General features: G+C 32.4%; 2 protein-coding genes across 8 annotated transcripts in view; one reads left to right on the forward strand and one right to left on the reverse strand.

Moving 5' to 3' along the window:
• The window catches only part of LOC124368975 (tyrosine-protein kinase Fer), a 109,703-nt gene extending 104,965 nt beyond the window's left edge, over positions 1-4,738 (forward strand). For all 7 annotated transcript variants that reach the window (XM_046826557.1, XM_046826560.1, XM_046826562.1 and 4 more), the window contains one exon: positions 839-4,738. In XM_046826557.1, coding sequence (XP_046682513.1) covers positions 839-981 — 143 coding nt within the window. In that variant the 3' untranslated portion in view covers positions 982-4,738. The remainder of the gene's footprint in view (positions 1-838) is intronic.
• A 5,153-nt stretch (positions 4,739-9,891) lies between these two features.
• Positions 9,892-18,866, reverse strand: part of LOC124368976 (translation initiation factor eIF-2B subunit alpha) — a 46,010-nt gene continuing 37,035 nt past the window's right edge. The window contains exon 8 of the mRNA XM_046826564.1: positions 9,892-10,431. Coding sequence (XP_046682520.1) covers positions 10,282-10,431 — 150 coding nt within the window. The 3' untranslated portion in view covers positions 9,892-10,281. The remainder of the gene's footprint in view (positions 10,432-18,866) is intronic.

The following is an 18,866-nucleotide window of genomic DNA, read 5'->3' on the forward strand; positions in this document are numbered from 1 at the left end:
CTTTTAGTAGTGTGAAAAAATTGGCATCAACCTTTCAGAAATAAAGAAATGCTTTTTCAGGTTAACCAGTTAATTAAACAGTTTTAACTAAAAATATTAATCTATTTAAGTTTGGGTTGTCAATGCTGTATTTGTTCATAATAGTAAAGGTATAATAACAAAACAATATCAAAATACCTTATTAAAACCTTTTTTTTTTATTTTTAGTCTAAAATTATGTAAAGTAACTAAATATTTTGAGTAGATAAGTCACAAAAATGTTTATTCTGGACATGGGAACCACATAGAGCAACTGTTGTTACACAGTAAATGAATGTTATTGTACTTTCTCTTGATTTATCCTCTATGCAAAAGCATACGGCTTTGTTTTCTGGAATTATTTGTTTCTATACATTTCATATATTGAAACGAATTAGAACAAAATGTTTAAATCTTATTTATAAATTTATGTCATTTCTTATTTACAAATTTATGCAACATTTTATTTTTATGCAAATTGGAAAATATGTCCTGGAATTTCAATATTATTTACTAGCACACACATGTAAATGCGAAAGGATTAAATTGACCTGATATTAAAATACAGGTCAAATAATAGGAGTGGGGAGGGTTAAAATCAAGTTGTATGAAATTGGATCGATCTTAACCCTTTTAAAACCAACAAATTTCCTTATCTGAATCGGCCGTTCTATCTTAGTACTCACTATATCTTTTTATTCAGTAATTTGTTTCCAAATTTTGTTCAAGAAAAATACATTTAAATCTATTTACTTTATTGTTCCAACCACGAGCTATGGCAGATTCTCTTAAATTTGTTAACTTGAACTGAATATTTTAGGTTACCGCATGCCAGCACCAGATGGTACACCAAACGAAATGTACCAATTGATGTTGCGGTGTTGGGAGTACCAACCAGAAAATCGACCTCACTTCGACCAAATCTTCTCCATTGTGGACAAAATATGCTCAAATTATAGGTAGCAACAGCTATTTCACATGTGGGTATAGTCTAGAGTAGCTCAAGTCAAAATTGGTTCCGTTTAATGTAACTCATCAAATAAACTAACTGACCATTTAAAATAAGTGTCATGTGAAAATTAATAGATTTAGGACAAAGCTTGTTAATTTCAGAGGCTTGGAATCCGAGGGGTGTAATATAAAATCCACTCTATCGCAACATTTTTACCAAACTTGAATTGAACTTGATTACCATCGAGTTGAAAGAAATGTTTCTTCGAATATCTTACTGTAAGAATTATGATGTAAGCAAACAAATATCATTATTTTTTTGTTTATTTTGAATGCTCTTGACAAGCCACATCACAAAAATACATTTTAATAAGAAATTTTCCATAGAGACATTACTTTTGCACCGAAGATAACAAGTATAGTGTGGAAAGAGCTAAAAATTCAATATTTTGTTGCCAAAAGATTGTAGCTGTACACTTATCCTGTTTATTAACCCTACACCAGGAATGTAAAGGAATATATGCAACCTATACATGTTGTGATAAATATACTTAAACAACTGATAATTGATTATATGTTACAATCCAAACCAGAGTATGTACAGCACTTTCTAGTTATTATGTTATTCGAAGATTGCTTGTTGCATCAGAATTCTGCGTCAGCTTTCAAAGATTTAGTGAGAATCAACCAATATAATACATGGATTCAATCCCTCGGCATTCCTACCCCTCTGAAATATTTTGTGAATCTCGTACAACACTGTGATAAAAAAAGTCAATTTTCACAACACAAAGAACTGATAAGTAGGTTTCAGTTTAGGTCACTTGAAGTTTTGCCTTTGTATAGTAATACATTGAAAAGGTTTGTTTGGGAAGTAATACATATAATGTTTGGCTAACTGTGAAATCTCTGTTATTGATTGAGATTTGTTCTATACACGACAGAAGTTCTTAGTTTTTGGAAGAAATATCTTGAGAAATATTGTAATATTTAAATGGAATGGTATTATGTTTCTGCAAGTAAATTGCTAAATTTTAGCTTTCCATTTTCTATGTCGTTAAATCACTCCAGTCAATGTTTTAATATTTGAAACAGAAAGGAAAATAATTACAAAAATATAAATTTTTAATTTATCTGAGAACTCATTATGATTACATGAAGCATTTTATTAGCTTTCCCTACTAATATTTATGTCATGTCATTTTTATTATCACGCTTGAACATTTTGAGATTACAAATTTGTTTGAAAATGTAATTATTTAACATGTTCAATCCCAGTAGCATTGTGCAATTGACAGATTCCTGAAAATGTTCAGTTACGTTGCAATTAATACTTTAAAATGCCTGTAGTTTTACCCCCATACGTATCTCCCATCTTTACATTGTTTTATTGTTATTTTTCAATATTTATTTGTATTATTTGTGTAAACTGTTACTAATCAAAATATTTATCCCAAATTTATAATACATCTTACTGTAAACAAAATTTTGAAAAATGTATAATAATATAGCACTACCAAATATTTTTAACTAACAATTAATTATAATTTATTAAATAATAAGAATAACTCCTTTTAATATACCTGTTTTAAATATTTAATACCAGTTTTAAAGTATATGCGTTATGGCAAAATATTATAATTTATAATGTAAAATGAATTTCAGAGACACGGTTGCACATTTGTAAAATATCATTGTACTAATATTTAATTTGCCTTGGAACAATTGTAGTGCTAATTAAATAATATTAATGTAAAACAATGTATCATAAGTTTTGAAACACCATGTGTTGGGGTCGAACATGTTAAAAAGGCTAAGTAGACACAGAAATATTCCAAGGTTAAAGGTATGGAAGAATGTACCAACAGTTTAGTATTTTAAACAAAATATTCCTTATAAATTATAGAAAAGAAAAAAATTGTAAAGAAATAGCCATGTAATTGTATTCACACTGTTCAGCTTATTGAGTTTGTTTTTGCATAATACGAGGGTTGTCAGAAAAGTAACCGTGACACTTCTCTCTACCTCAATCTGAGCCAATCTTATTGAGGTGACAAAGACAATTCCTTTAAGTATATGCCATCAGTAAGCCATTGCCATTATCATTTACTTGGTTTACAGGCAAAACAAACAAATTTGGTGTATTTACAGAGTGGCAGGACTTCATTTTCCTGTAGTAAAAGGGTCTGATAGAAAAACTTGTATCACTCAGAGAGTAATTACTGATATTCTGTCTGAATCAGTTCACAGAGTGTTAATACCTGATTGATCCATAATATTCAAAACACTTCTAACCGTTCCATAACCACTCAACTTTTCCTGCCGCATTTACTTTGTTTAGTTTCTGATTACAGCCACTGTAACACTGGATAAGGTTCTGGTATTTATTGGCAAAGAAGGTATACACATCGATAAAATACTGTAAAATGTGAGTGACAGTGCAATAACTTTTGTGAAAACATTGTACGAAATTGAAATTAACTATTGATCTTAGGTCGTTATGTAGATTCAAAAATAAGCGGCTATAGTCCATTTGTTTGAATATGGTGGTGGCCAATTGAAAATTGTGCAGATCTCTTGTTGACAAAGTTTTCCAGTCATAACTGTTTTTAAACTTCTCAATTACTATGACAGTTTTGTAAACCCAATTATTGTAAACTATGATCACATATGTATTTATCTGTGAACTGTTTTAAAGTAGTAGTCTTTAAAATATTGTGCCATTTTTCTGGTACCAATGATTTACACTTAAAACACTTGCAAATCTGGTCATTCTTTTGCAGAACTTCATAGCTAAACTAATATTTTATTTTTGTGATAATAATACTCATTTTTTTCTGTGAACACTTTTGTCTGTGTGTGCTTGTTTGACCGTGGATGTTTGTCCATGTATATTGACAGTCCTACTGCAGACAACTTCTTTTGTTTTTTTCATTTTCCTTTTAATTATGATTTGGTAAACATTCATAATGAATGATTACTATCTGGATAACCCTCGTAACTCAAGACACAATCTTTAATAAATTTTCAACAATAAATGTTAAACTTGTGTGATTAAAAATTATTTTCTGTGCTCAACATTTCAGTTCTGTCACACAGTTACTTACTGATAAATATTATGCATGTACTGTCACTTCTATGAAAATTCTTCATAAAAAATTCATTAACTGTTGTAATCAGCTTATTTAAGGATTCTGTTATTACATTTATTGTGCTTTTATTAGTCTTTTCATATTCTAACATACCAGAGTTAATGATTTTGTTACATTATTATCTCTATGTACTTTTTAAGAACTATTTTTAAATTATACTTATAGTTATAAAAAACTTTGTGTCATAGTTTGTTACCATGAAGGATTATATATTTTAAATATTTATTTTAGTGTAAATATATTGCTGTTAATTTAAATAAATTGTGCTTGATAATGTAAGAGATTTTGTATATAGATTCATTCATATTTATTATTCTGCAAGTTGAATTTGAATTATGTATTGACTTTGGGCATTACATGTATCCTTTGTATACAAAAACCAACCATTTACACTATGAATGAAGAAAATAAATTATTACTTACCTATTCTCAGTTTTTAACAGGATTTTATATTTTAAATGTTTTGCTGTTCAATCTTCAATGGTGCAATATATTTTTACTATGTTGTGTTTTGATGTAGTTAATATAGTTTTTATTGATAATGTTTCTTTATGTTCATCCATAGTCTATTATTGATTCTATGAATAAATAAAACATTTCAACTGATTGATACACCATTTTTGTTTATAATTATTAACCTATCCTCTTTATGTGGCAGCTTATATAATTAGTCATTTGTTACCTCGTTATTGTTAATACTATATATTAAATGCTTTACTGCTGTCTCTTGAATAACGTACAGAGTACAATCATTTATGGTACAATTGCCAACCAAGGGCCGATCCATTACCTTAATCCTCCCATTCTTTGTGGCCGGGGCATTGGCTGATAAAACAACAGTGCGAATGTTAGTAGTCGATCCCACAGTCGTTAGACAACACTCAGTTTTTAGTCTCAGTGAAGCGGTTCCTTCACTGAATGTACTATATCCAATCTGTACAGAAACAGCTGATTTTACTTAATCCTTCAGTGTATAGAATTTCTTCACAGCTGAAAAGAAAAACAAACCCATCCATCTTCTTGTACAGATAGCGCATATTACGATCTTCATTCAGTGTATTGAAAAAGTCATTTTTTTAAATAAAGAAAAACCTGTATAGATATTTCATGTAAATAGTCTATAAAGTATATATTCTGGAACAGTGATAATGGCTATTTTAGTCTTTTTTATGTGTACAGTTGTGTTTTAGTCATAGTGCAAACCTTTTGTGTTATAAATGAACAAAGAAACATTGAAAACTGCAAATACGAAAATACTAAGTGAAAAAAACTATAATAATAAGTACAACCTTATTTTATAGCTAAAACATGTTTATCGCAAAATTTTTTCCTAGTTCCACTTTGATAAAGACACCTAACTAAAATTATTTTCTTGAAACAAATAGTCTCGTTTGATAAATATATATTTACAAAGACTAAAAATTCACAAAACTTTAAGTACACATTAAATACTGTACAAATTACGACTGGTCCATCATTTATTGAAAACACTCAAAACTCATCAAAATTGTACACTTCTTAAGCGGCCCATACACTAGACGTGCAATGCACGCCGTGCAAGCACGACGTGCCAAAATTGGACGAAACGTGCCAGTGTGTGGAGGTCTCCGTGCTAAGCACGCCGTGCATTGCATGGCACGATGGCAATCAAGATCGGTTTGATTTTCGGCGTGCCGTGCCACCTGCCGCCGTGCCATCCTGGAAGTGTGTGGACCAGTCCCACGCTACGTGCTGAGAATGGAGTGTCTTTTGAGGTTAATTTTCGTTTTCTCGCGGGAAATACTCTCCTATATTTATCACGTCGACTGCTGACACAAAAATTTTTCGTGGCAACTAACCGTTGTTCCGCCGTTATAGCTTTTCTCAGATTAGTGTCTTGTCTTTCGATGCGTGGCCTAACCTTTTCAACACATAACTAAATGTTTCGTCATCCATTCGCAAGTAGATCCTGTAATCATTTTTATGATTTTCACGTAAGTCTTTCAGTAGTCTCATATCAGAATACATTTCTCTCTCTTTTAACCAATTTTTCGTCCATAATTGTCTTCTTCTCTTCTTCACTTTGCTATCGTCATGAATCGCACCAATCAACAATACTGTTAACGCTTTATGTTTAGTAGTAAAATATAAGAGGCATAGTAGTAAAATATCACAGCACGACAATACTACACAATATCACAATACCACAACCAACTTCTAGCACGTCACGGGACTGACTAAACTGTCAGTGTGTGGGGCACAAAGTGCCATGCCAAGCACGGCGTGCCAGTATAAAAAACTGCACGGCGTGCAATGCACGTCTAGTGTATGGGCCGCTTTAATCTTATTATTAATCTGAACTTTCATACATTGACAATAAGAGCCAGACAAACCCTGAAAACACTGTCATTTAATCTGCTAGAACTTTCTCTAATTAACCAAAGATACAATAGATGACATAAAATGCCTACCAAATATCCCTATGGATAGTGCGAAATTGGAGTAAAATATTTAGGTATAAGATGTTCGGGTCCCTACAATATGTGATTTCATGCAGGCTGCCAGAATATTGTAGCGTTTTTAAAGCTACATTAGTTTATTTTTTTAAACTAAAACTTAAATTAAATGAAAATTTTGGGAACGAAATATTGGGATTTAATTTTAAATTAGATTGTGAGAAGTTAGGGTAAAAACGAATATGTAATCCTTTGGCGAGTTACTACTGGTAGTTTTAAATTGTTAGGAAGGTGGTTGACTGCCTTGAATTGATTAGAACTTGTCTTGTTACGGCTATTGTTCTCCTTGTTTGATACAGCTGGACCAATGAGAGAACACCGCAGATGTCCAGCAGAATTGATTGTACGTTTTATTGAAATAGTCTTCCAGATCTGATATTAAATTAATTTTTTTGTCTTTTTTATAGGAAAAAATTAAATTCATAGAAACTTCAGAGCAATCTGCATAATTAATTCTCGATGAACAATAGAGCATAATAGAATCATACAAGTTACATTTGGTTCAAACTTGCAAGAAAAGTGAAGTAAAATTGAACTTTGTCAATATCTTTAATTGAAATTTGGAAATTTAGTACTTTATTAATATTTAATTGGAACTGTTTTATAGTGAATTGTTAATTGGTAATTTATTGAACTTTAATAATTGTTTTGAGAGAGTTGTAATCTGAATTGCAAAGACTCGAAAGTTAAGGTCCAACTAGTGGAAAGAAAAGTTTAAATTTTTATTTTTTTTAATTGTGAGTGAACATTTTTATTTTAGTTATTTCCAAGTGGTATTTGATTTTTATTTTAAAACTTTATTGTTTTATTTTAGAAGAGAGCTCTGATTTTAGTTTGATATATTTGAATAATATTTTTATTTCTTGCCAAAGGAACTTTTAAATTTACTAAACGGTTTGTCAATTTTTTGTGGAAAATAGAGTTATGAAAATTCTGAAACGTTGAACTTATTAATTTGCCAGTTTAAAATAAATCCATTATTGAATTTAGAACCGTGATTTTTTATTTAAGACAAACCAGATAATATTTAATAGTTTACAAATCTAGTAATAAATTTTACTGAATATTCACTCAGAGCTTACTAATAAAAAAAATATTTTATATCGTCTTGGATGTCTGAATATTAATATCTACAATCCAAGTTTTTATAAATATTAAAGAAAAGAAACTGAAAAAACTAAGCCCTCAAAAGGTAAGAGTAAGGAAACATAGTACCTGCTTGGTAGACAATTCAGCTGACAAAACTCCACAGAAAGCACATCAGTAGGAAACCCCACAACTCCCTCACCAGTTAAACTATCTAGTCTGAGAAAGAAATACCAGAACAGCTTTATCAAAGTGCTGGAAAACAGCCTTATCGAAAATGATCTACAAAATGAAGAAGATAGGCTTACTGTGGCTGCTACAACTGGCTCAACATTGCTGGTGAAGAACCAGCTACTACAGTCAGTAAAAATATGTGTTACAAAATGCATATTCAGTGCAAACTGACTGACACAGAAGCTGGGAAAGAAGATAACTATATCTTTAGAATTGAAGCTTTGCCACAAAAGTTAGCTGGAGCTCAAACCCAAATGAGAAAAGAAAAGGAAAAGAACTTTTAAATCTAAAATATTTTTAAGATCTTTGACAAAAACAGGAAAAGCTTATTGGACACCAAACTATTACAATATAAAAATCTTGAAAACAAGTTTGACTTCTAACCACTGTGGCAATTCCCACAAAATAGAGCTCAATAGGAAATTTAAAATAATTAAAAATCGATATCCATCCTATAACCTTACCATTATCACCAGAAACAAATCAGCAAACTCTACGAACCATTCTGTTGGAGTTGGCTCCAATAAAATCTAGACAAGACAGCGTGGAAAACAAAACTAAATATCTGGATGATCACCTACACAACCTCAGATCTACTGTTCCTTACCAGACAGTCTTACATGAACAGAATATCCAAACTACGTTAACCCAGATTCGGAAATTCAAAAACACTACAAGTTCACTAGTCTGTAGAGGTAAGTTCACAGAAAATTCAAAATAAACAACAAAATGTATGAATATCTTTCCATAGATATCTTCTTCTCCAGCAACTAACCATCAAACTCCTTTTATGATTTAATGTGTACTATCAATATTTTTTCTTTTTGTTTACCTACTTGTCTTCTAAATAACTTTTTGATAACTCCACAAAGAAATAAAATATTTCTAAAGAAACCAGTAGTGGATGAAACCATCAGAAAACCCATAAATCAGGGTTGACTCTCACTATGCTATACATTGTCATTGCCTTGATTTGTTGTGAACTGCGTGTACAATATTACACCTAATTTACGACTTAATTTTCAAATCTTAAACAGTTACTATATTTTAGGGCTATCCAAATCCCAATTTTTGTTATCACTCTTCTTTCCTCATTGAAACCTTCATGATTATATTTCAGATTCTTAGCCAAACTACTCCTGGGACGTTTCTGTTTAGGAACTGAAAAGCTTAACTGACAGAATGAAAAAAGGATTATATTTAACTGTTGATTTATAAAAGGGCTTACAAGACATTTGTGTATGTGTCGTACTATATACATTACAACAAACATTACTGTCAGTTGAGAGGCATTAGCTGTTTTGCATCAACTACAACAATTTACAAGATAACAACATTTTGCAATTTTTGTTACAATACCAAAGGTACTTTTATCAACAAATTCCATTAGTTCTACAGATAATAATTTATTTATAAAAAATACAAAGTGATGTTTAGCTGCTAAAAGACACATTCTCAACCTATGTTGTTTATAAAACTTTTTTATTTTTGGAATCATTAGTTTTATCAGCCATAGAAGTTTGTGACACCCTTTTATAAACTTGATACTTGTTATCTGCATCCTGATACATTAAACATCCTGTATAATGCATGTAAAGGAGAACATTAATTCTTGTATTGTTCAATTCTAATGATTATAAACAAAAATGAAACTGGCTCGTTAAGTGTAAGCCACAATCACAATTACTCGCCAAATAGACAATATTATCATTCTGATGCAAGGTTTTATTAATACATGACACTTCAAATGAAAACTGAATATAATACAGCTATTTGATGGTAATATTGAGTAAACATTTGAATGATAAATTTTCTGAATTTATTATATTGATGGCATGTACCAAGGGCTCCTATAAAGGCAATGATTTGCTAGGTTTGCAAAAATTACTCTAAAATCATTTCACTAAATAATCTGTCTAAAAATGTGTAGATAATAATAAAAAACTAACAACAAATGAAAATAAAAACTTTATTTACAGAACTTGATACAAAGTCCATTAACTTACACTAAATGGATGACTTAGTTGAAATCACTTGGTTTTTAAAAATTGTAATGTCTATCAATTTAAATCAATGAATGACTTAGTATTTTTTTAAACAACATGTTTATAAAATTGTCATCCTGAAATATTTTACATTCCCCAATCAAAAGCCAATGTATGTGCTGCAATCAACAACTGCAGCCAAAAACACAAGATTATGTACAACATATAGTATGAAAGAAAAGGCACAGCACAAATATGCATGGCATATTTTAAGGAATTTTTAAAATACTTTAAAATATTTTTCATTTATTTTAAAAACCCAACATTGCACAGTGATGCAGAATAGGTGTAAAAGAAGAGTTACAAATACAGTTTGATGAGTTCATCACTAACAGCAGAAGGAGTTAATGTGCCCAGGTCGGTGAACAGCAAGGTGATGTATGCAGGTGGAGTGTAGTCTACTAGGGGATGTTCTTTGCTCAAGTCTTTATCCAGCATACTCGCTTTGTACTGTAACAAAGCAGTCAAACGTTAATATGTACTAAACAAAGTTCAAAAACCAAAATTTTCCTTTTCAAATTTTAGGTTTTAAAAATTCCATATTAACACCTTGCCTGCCCACCATATGAGATTCTCAAGATTCCTGGATTGCCAACTTGTGCAGTCGTGTTTTTGGTTGTGAAATTAGTTTTGGACTATTGATACTGGTTAATATAAAATTGATTTTCAAAAAACATATGTTAAGGGGATGGGGGGTTAACTCAGACCCGATCGGGTCGGCAACAATATTTTTTCAACGAAAATTGCCTTTAAAAAATTTTTGCCGACCCGATTGGACCGACGTTCAAATTTCAGTCGACCTTGATATTTTACTTTATACTACTGTGATGACAGAGTGTGCGTGCACTGGCTGACTAGCGCCAGCTGGTGCCAGACAGTCCCTCACTCATCCCCCACTCCTTTTCCTTGCCGCTTACAGCTGTAACACGGGTTGTTTCGCGCCTAAATACTAACCTCATTGATATTTCACGTCTTTATATTCACGCTGTGTCTATCCGAGTGCGTAGGCATTATTGTAATTGTGTTACTGTAACAACTCTCCAAGATGGGTGAAAACCTAGAGGACAAAGACATACAGTTGTTTCTGGACGTTCCGATGAGCAGTGAACCTGACATACTCGGAGTGAGTGAAGGCGGAATCGGAATAAACATTGATTCTGATGTTTCTGATTCGGACAACATGGAGGACGACGAGGACTTCATCACTTACGACTCTATATTTGAAACTGATGACGAAAGTGCTGTGGCTGAGAATGAGAATGATGTTTATGAGGAAATGGAGGTAGGCCTAGACGTAAACTTGGACAATATTATCTAGAAATACTATAAATAATGTGAGTGAGAAACGAGGCGGTATCGAAAATGCTAGTTTGAACTTGAATCAATGTAGATAATGAGGGCCAGAAAGCTTTAGTTGTTGGGGATGGCACTACTCTCGTTGATAAGTATAAAAATCTTAAGGGAAAATCAGATAAGGTTAAATATGAAAGTAGAGGAAGAGGGTAAAATGGAAATTGTTTTATGGTAAACAAAAAAGAATATTGTTTTTGTTGGAAATGAAAAGTTTAATTTCAATCTACCAAACACAGCAAAACCAATTATTTTTTCGCTGTATCTAACTGATGATATCCTGGAGATCATGGTAGTCGAAACCAACAGGAATGCTATGCTGCACAAGTGTTGAATACAATGAGACTAAATCGCAGCAGTAGGCTTAAAAAAAATGGACAAGCACCAATATCGATGAAATGAAAAAGTTTTTAGGACTAGTTTTGTATATGGGCTTGGTCCGAATGCCTGAAAAGTGACTACTGGTCATCAAAGATGCTATATAGAAATTTGGTAGCAGGTCGTGTAATGAGCCGAAACCGGTTTCAGTTGCTATTACGCTTCTGGCACTTCAATAACAACGAAAATATGGACCAAGAAGGCCGTTTGTCCAAGCTTTTGCCGCTTATTTCTCACCTCAATGAGTGTTTTAAAAGGAAAAAAAGTCCAGGTAAGGAGCTTGTGGTTGACGAGAGTATGGTCCCGTTTAGAGGTCGTCTGCTTTTTAAGCAGTACCTCCCTAACAAAACCCACAAATATGGGATCAAAATATTTAAGATTTGCGACACAACAGGCTACACTTATAAAATAAAAGTGTACATGGGGGGAAGGGGACCTGCAATGAGGATGGGGTGACAGTAGCGACATCAGCTGTCATGGAGCTAATGACTGATTATGTAGATAAGGGTCATATACTATTTGTGGACAATTTCTACACATCCGTGGATCTTGCCAACTCTCTATTAGCAAGGGATAATCACTTAGTAGGTACGGTAACGAGCAACCATGCCTGGTTTCCCCACAAAAATTACAATCCCTCCACAGCTGAAGATAGGGAAAGGTGAAATGAGCTGTTTAGAGTACCTTTCTGGCATAGTGTACACAAGGTGGGTGGACAAGAGAGAGGTAAGACTCATGTCCACAATTCATCCTCCAGGCTAACGTTGACACTGGTAAAGAAACCAGACAGGGTGATCCTATAATGAAACCCTTAGTTGTGGTAGAATACAACAAGGCTAAAATGGGCAATAGATCTGTCAGACCAGATGTCCTCCTACAACACGCCAGTGAGGAAGTCGATGCGCTGGTACCACAAAATCGCAGAGGAATTACTCCTGGGAACAGCCATCGTGAATGCATGGCTTGCCTATAAGAACGATGCAGATGCTACCGGTACTGCCCAACGAGGAAGGAAAAATGTTTACTCGATGAAAACGTTCAGAGAAAAAACTAGTGTTTAGCCTCCTGGGGTTAGAAGATGAAATTGTGGCTCCTGTTCGCGTAACTGGTCATCACTACGTTTCAGAATCATCTACGTTTGTTGGAGAAGGTAAAAACAAACGTAGATCAAGAAAAAACTGTAAGATTTGCTACCAAACAGCTATGCTTCAAGGAGGTCGACTTGCAGCCAAGACCACTTTTTTGTGAATTATGTCCAGGGAAGCCTTATCTCTGTAAAGACTGCGCTTCAAGAATATTCACAAATAAATTTGAATACAACTATGTAAATCCTCTATTTCACATATCTCTGTGGCATATTCATAATAAACTTAAAACCTTTCTATCCTCAAACATATCTTTGTAACCATAATAAACTTTGTTTTTTCATAACAAATTGAATATGAAATTTAATTTACTACCCAATAACTCAAAACTAGCAGCTTCAAATATTTAATTTAAAAAATTCCCCATACAATGTTGGTGAGGAAAGTACAATATTAAATTAAAACTACGTTTGTTTCAATTATTTAAAAATGTATAGTAGAAAAAACCTAAAACATTTTCTTAAAAAAAAATCTGCCGACCCGATTCGGGAGTCAAATGTTCAACGATATTGCGTGGTGTTTTTATAGCTAACCTATAAACAACAAAACAACTCCAGACAACGTTCTCTAAATTAGTCTCATATCTGTTTAGAAAACTTTGTCATTTAGTCATTTGCCACTAGAGTCGAGCGTAACGCCCACAGCGGCAACAAAGAAAAACCATGGAAACGTCATTGTGCCGGCCGATCGGGTCGGCATGGCAGGCAAGGTGTTAAAAATATTGTAACAACACATTTTTTTACTATTTTAAAGGAGTAAAATATGTAGCATTTTTCTTATTTTTTGGCAAAATATTGCTATTTAGGTCAATAAAATAAATTTAGTTCAAAATATAAAACCTTGTTTGGATAATCCAACATTTAATATATTCAGATCACTGTTATTTAATGTGATTTTAACAAAACAATGTTCAGACTAAATTATTTATATATATATATAAATATATAAATGTACACGCACACGCGCGCACACGCACGCGCACGCACGCGCACGGCACACGCACCACACACACACACACACACACAGCTGGAAATGCAGTAAGTGTACTGTAAGTAAAGCGAAAACGTCCAAAGAAGCTAATATTATTAGTAAATCTTTTCTTGATAAATTGCACGAAGAGTTCTTAGTCAAAATGGAGGAAACGATTAAATTGCAATTTTTACAATACGAAAAAAATGTTGGTACCCAGATGAATGAGTTTTAAGGAGTCATTGGAATTTTTCTCTAGAAAGATTGACGAATACGACAGTAAAATAAGTAGTTATTGCTCTCAAGTTAAAGCTTTGAAGGACTCTCAAGACTCTTTAGTAAAAGAAAATTGCAAACTTAGGGAGGATATTTGCCCAGTACAAATCTCAACTGGAGGGCTTGGAGCAGTACAATAGGAAATAAGAATATTCAAATTGATGGGGTGCCAGAGGGAACCAATGAAAAAGTAAGTGAAGTTGTTACAGAAACTCTCGGATGTTATTGGCGTCCCTTTAAACCTGCCAAATGATATCCAGGCAATGCACAGAATACCTACTAGGCCGTGAAGCAGGTCCCAAGCCAATTATTGTGCAATTCTCTAACAGGCAGACTCGAGATTTGTTCCTCTACAAAAAGCGAAAAAAACCAAAGTAAAATCGACTGACTTTCAGGTGGGTGTGACCATTGACAAAAATGTTTATGTTAATGAGCACTTGACCCCGTTCAACAAAAAATCTTCTGTTTAACGCAAAAAAATTAAAACTGTCTGGTTGGATGTATGTGTTGGACGAAAGAAGGAAAAATACTTTGCTAAAAAGAACGAAGGTGGCAAAACGCTTCGTGTCACGTCCCTGGAAAATACAGATCGATAGACTGTTGGGTGGGTGAGTGTAGACAGGCAACAGTGTCTTAAAGTGTCAAATAAGTCTAAACTGTAATTTACAAAATTTTGTTAATGTAGATCAATCCTGTTTTCAGTAAACTCAATGATTTAAAGATATTTGTGTTAAATATTAGAAGTTTGAGGAAACATTTCGATGAACTATGTATTTATCTTCAGAGTTTGCCGGAAACATATAATTTAAAATTGTTCTCACGGAAGTCTGGATTAAGAGCGGTGAGGAAGACAGGTATCAGTTGACTGGCTATGACATGTTGCTACAACCGAGACCAGACGGACAGGCGGGCGGAGTCTGCATGTACGGTGGAGTCTACTCTGCGGTACCGCTTTAATCAGCTGACCCTTGTCCCCACGGCCGAGATAATTGAACTGTGCTCACCGTCACCCACAACAATCACAACCTCCAGATATCCGTGTTTTGGCATTTACAGACAGTGTAAATTTACATTTAACCAATTCAAGACTGATTTTGATTATATTTTGAGTAAGACAATTAATCCTACCATTATTGTAGGTGATATGAATCTATGTTTGCTGAAGAATAATAATTCATCTAAAGAGTATTTAAATTTAATTTCGTCCATTCGGGTTGAGAGTTTAATTGACACACCTACTAGAGTTGTAAATAATAGTCAGTCTTGCATAGATCATGTCCTTGTAAGAAATTCTTTAAAATTCAAAATTGAGTCCTAATGTTGTCGTGCTTCATATTACAGACCATTATGCATTAAATATTTCTATATCAGAGATTGTAAACATTGCAGAGCGCCCAAAATACTGTAGCTTATTGGATTACAGAATGTTAAGGAGGCAGTTACAGATGGCTAAACTGGGAACAATGATGTTTATGATGTAAATGATGTTGATTTATTGTGTATCTAATTTTTTACAAAATTTATAATGCCTGTTATGTTGCCTCCTGCAAACTAAAAAAGCTTAATAGTATAAATAGGAAAAGAAAGGTGTGGGTTACAGATCAACTAATTAGATTAATTAATAGGAAGAAATAACTTGTTTAAAATGTACTGTAGGAATAAATGTAATTTAGTTTTAAGGGATGAATATAATAATTTTTCAAAATAATGTTACTGGACAAATTAGGAGGGTTAAAAAATGAATTATTATTCTTCTCTTATCGATGACTGGTAAGGGTGACCCGAGAAAATATTGGAGTGTAATAAAAGGAATTGTAAAAAATAAAAACAAGTCTCTGAGTGTTTATTAGAGTGAGGATAGATTGGTTGATGTAAGTGGTAATGAATTTGAAGTTGCTAACGAATTTTAAATAAATACTACACATCTGTAATTTCAAAATTAAAATCTGAAGCCTTTGGAAGTGATCTGTTTTTGGAGAGTTTTAATGAATGTAATGTTTTGATTGATAGTTTTGATTGTACTTATGAAGATGTCGTAAATGTTATTAATTCAATTAAAAACAAGCGTAGCACTGGTATTGATGGTATCAATATAATGACTATCAAGCAAAACCTAGATATATTTGCACCCCTTTTGTACTGTATGTTTTAAAAGATCATTAGAACAGGGAAGGGTGCCTGACGAGTTCAAGATAGCCCCTCAGTAGTCCCTATTTTTAAATCATCAGGCGTCCCCTCAGATTTATCGTCATATAGGTCAATTTCTGTAATTAGTGTGATAGCTAAAATTTTTGAAACTTTAATTAAAAACAAAAATTGTAGATTATTTTTTCCAAAAGTCGCTTTTTTCTCGTAATCAGTATGGGTTCCTTCCTGGAAGAGGAACCGATTTAGCAGTTGAAAGACATATTAGCTCGATTGTCAATGCGTCAGATAAATATAAATATACAGTGGCTGTTTACCTTGACTTTCAAAAAGCTTTCGATGTACTAGACATAGACATTTTTATTAGATAAAATCAGATACTATGGTTTTGGTGGTTTGGCCTCTCACATGGTTGAAAATCTTTTTGTAAGGGGAGGAAGCAGGTTGTTAAGATTAATAATGTTATGAGTGATCCCCTTAGAATTGTACTTTGGCACAGCTCAGGGTGGAGTTTTTAGGGCCGATTATTTTTTTAGTTTATATAAATGGACTCCTGTTTAGACTTGGAGATGTATTCATCCATGTATGCCATGCTGACGACACTGCTGCACTTGTGTGCTCTGCCTATAATAGGCAATCACTGCAGATAAAAATTAGAAGTGATCTGCATAAGGTTTCACAATGGTTGTCATCTAATCGACTTTTGATAAATTCTTCTAAATCTAAATGTATAGTTTATTTTGATTATCACCTCACCAATGAGCAACATAGGCATGAGTTTAATTTATTTTTTGTCATAAGGATCAGTGTATTTATAGTTGTACTTGTAGTAATATTGAGGTAGTAGATTATGTTAACTATTTAGGGCTGTACATAGATAAAACGCCTTAGATGGGACCATCACATAGACTTTCTGTCCAAAAAGTTGAGAAAGGTTAATTATGTTACTCTACCACTTAAAAAATTTTGTAAGAAGCGACCAGTTAAAAAATGTTTACCTTTCATGGTTTGAGAGTCCTCATTAGGTTCGGATTGATTCACTATGGTGGAAACTTATATTACCTATCTAAATAGTGTAATTATGAATCAAAGACATGCCTTAAGATTAATATACAATGTAAGGACGCATGGACAGGATGAGCTACCTTTTTTTCCGAAAAATAATATTTTAACCTTTAAACAGCTACACCAATACTCTGTAATACTGTTTGTTCAAAAGTTTTATTGGTCAATTTGAATTTAGGGAAAATAACAGAGTGACAAGATCTAGTCAGAATTTACTACTAAAACTTCCGTTTTGTAACCAAGGAATCGAGTCGGCATCAATTTTTGTTACATAGGTCCTAAAATATACAACAATTTTCCCTTACTGCATTGTGAGCAGAGCATTATTTTTGAAAAGAAACCTAAGGTAAAATTAAAAGCTCTGGAATATGTCCAAGAACTTGCCTCTTGATTGATAAAAATAATTGTTTTTGTTATATAGTATATAGTTGTGAATGTTATCTTATTGTAATGTGTATATATATATTTATTTATTATATAGCTATTTATTGCACTCGTATTGTCGCTATGTCTGGCCTGGTTGACGCTCTGTATCTGTATATAAGTTTGTTATTGTTGATTTATTGTTATGTCATTGATCTGTAAATGTATACATTTATTTATTTATATGGATTGTTAATATATTTATTTATTTAAATTGTTAATATGTTTTGATTATATTAATTGTTATTATATTTATTTATATGGATTGTTGATATATTTATTTATTTGAATTGTTAATATGTTTTTGATTATATTAATTGTTATTATATTTATTTATCTAGGTTGTTAATATATTTAATTTATTTGAATTGTTAATATGTTTTTTGATTATATTGATTGTTATTATATTTATTTATCCAAGTTATTAATATATTTATTTATGTAAATTGTTAATATGTTTTTGACTAAATTAATTGTTTATTATATTTATTTATCTAAGTTGTTAATGTAATTTTTTGCTTATATGAATTATTATTGGATTTATTTATCAAAGTTATTAATATATTAATTAGTATGCATTGTTAATCTAATGATCTGTAAATTATGAATTTGGATAATTATGCATGAAATGTAATATGTGTTTTTTTTTTCGCTCTAAATGTAACGATATGTAGTGTGATGATTAGTCCAAATTAAATAAGGATCTAGGCACCAACTGCTCCCCCGCACGCGCAGTTCTGCGCCTTGGGGATAAAAAGTGTATTATGACATTGTACTGTATTTTTTCCTGAATAAAGTGATTTTGAACTTGAACACAATACACACACACACACACCACACGCACACGCACTCACACGCAAACGCAAACACACCACACACACACAAACACACACACACACACAAACGCACACACACGCACACGCACACACAAAACGCACAAAACACACACGCACACACACACACAAAAAAGTGTTTAAGTGATCCTATGTCAAATAGCTGTAATTTTCTTAAATATTGTATACATGAACCAAATTCAAAATTTTAATTTCAATGTTTTTTGTATGAATATTCGTAGTATTAGGAAAACATTTCGATGAATTTTTGGTTTATTTAAATAGTCCTTTCGTTGAAATA

Source organism: Homalodisca vitripennis, chromosome X (assembly GCF_021130785.1).
Source record: "Homalodisca vitripennis isolate AUS2020 chromosome X, UT_GWSS_2.1, whole genome shotgun sequence".
Lineage (NCBI taxonomy): Eukaryota > Metazoa > Arthropoda > Insecta > Hemiptera > Cicadellidae > Homalodisca > Homalodisca vitripennis.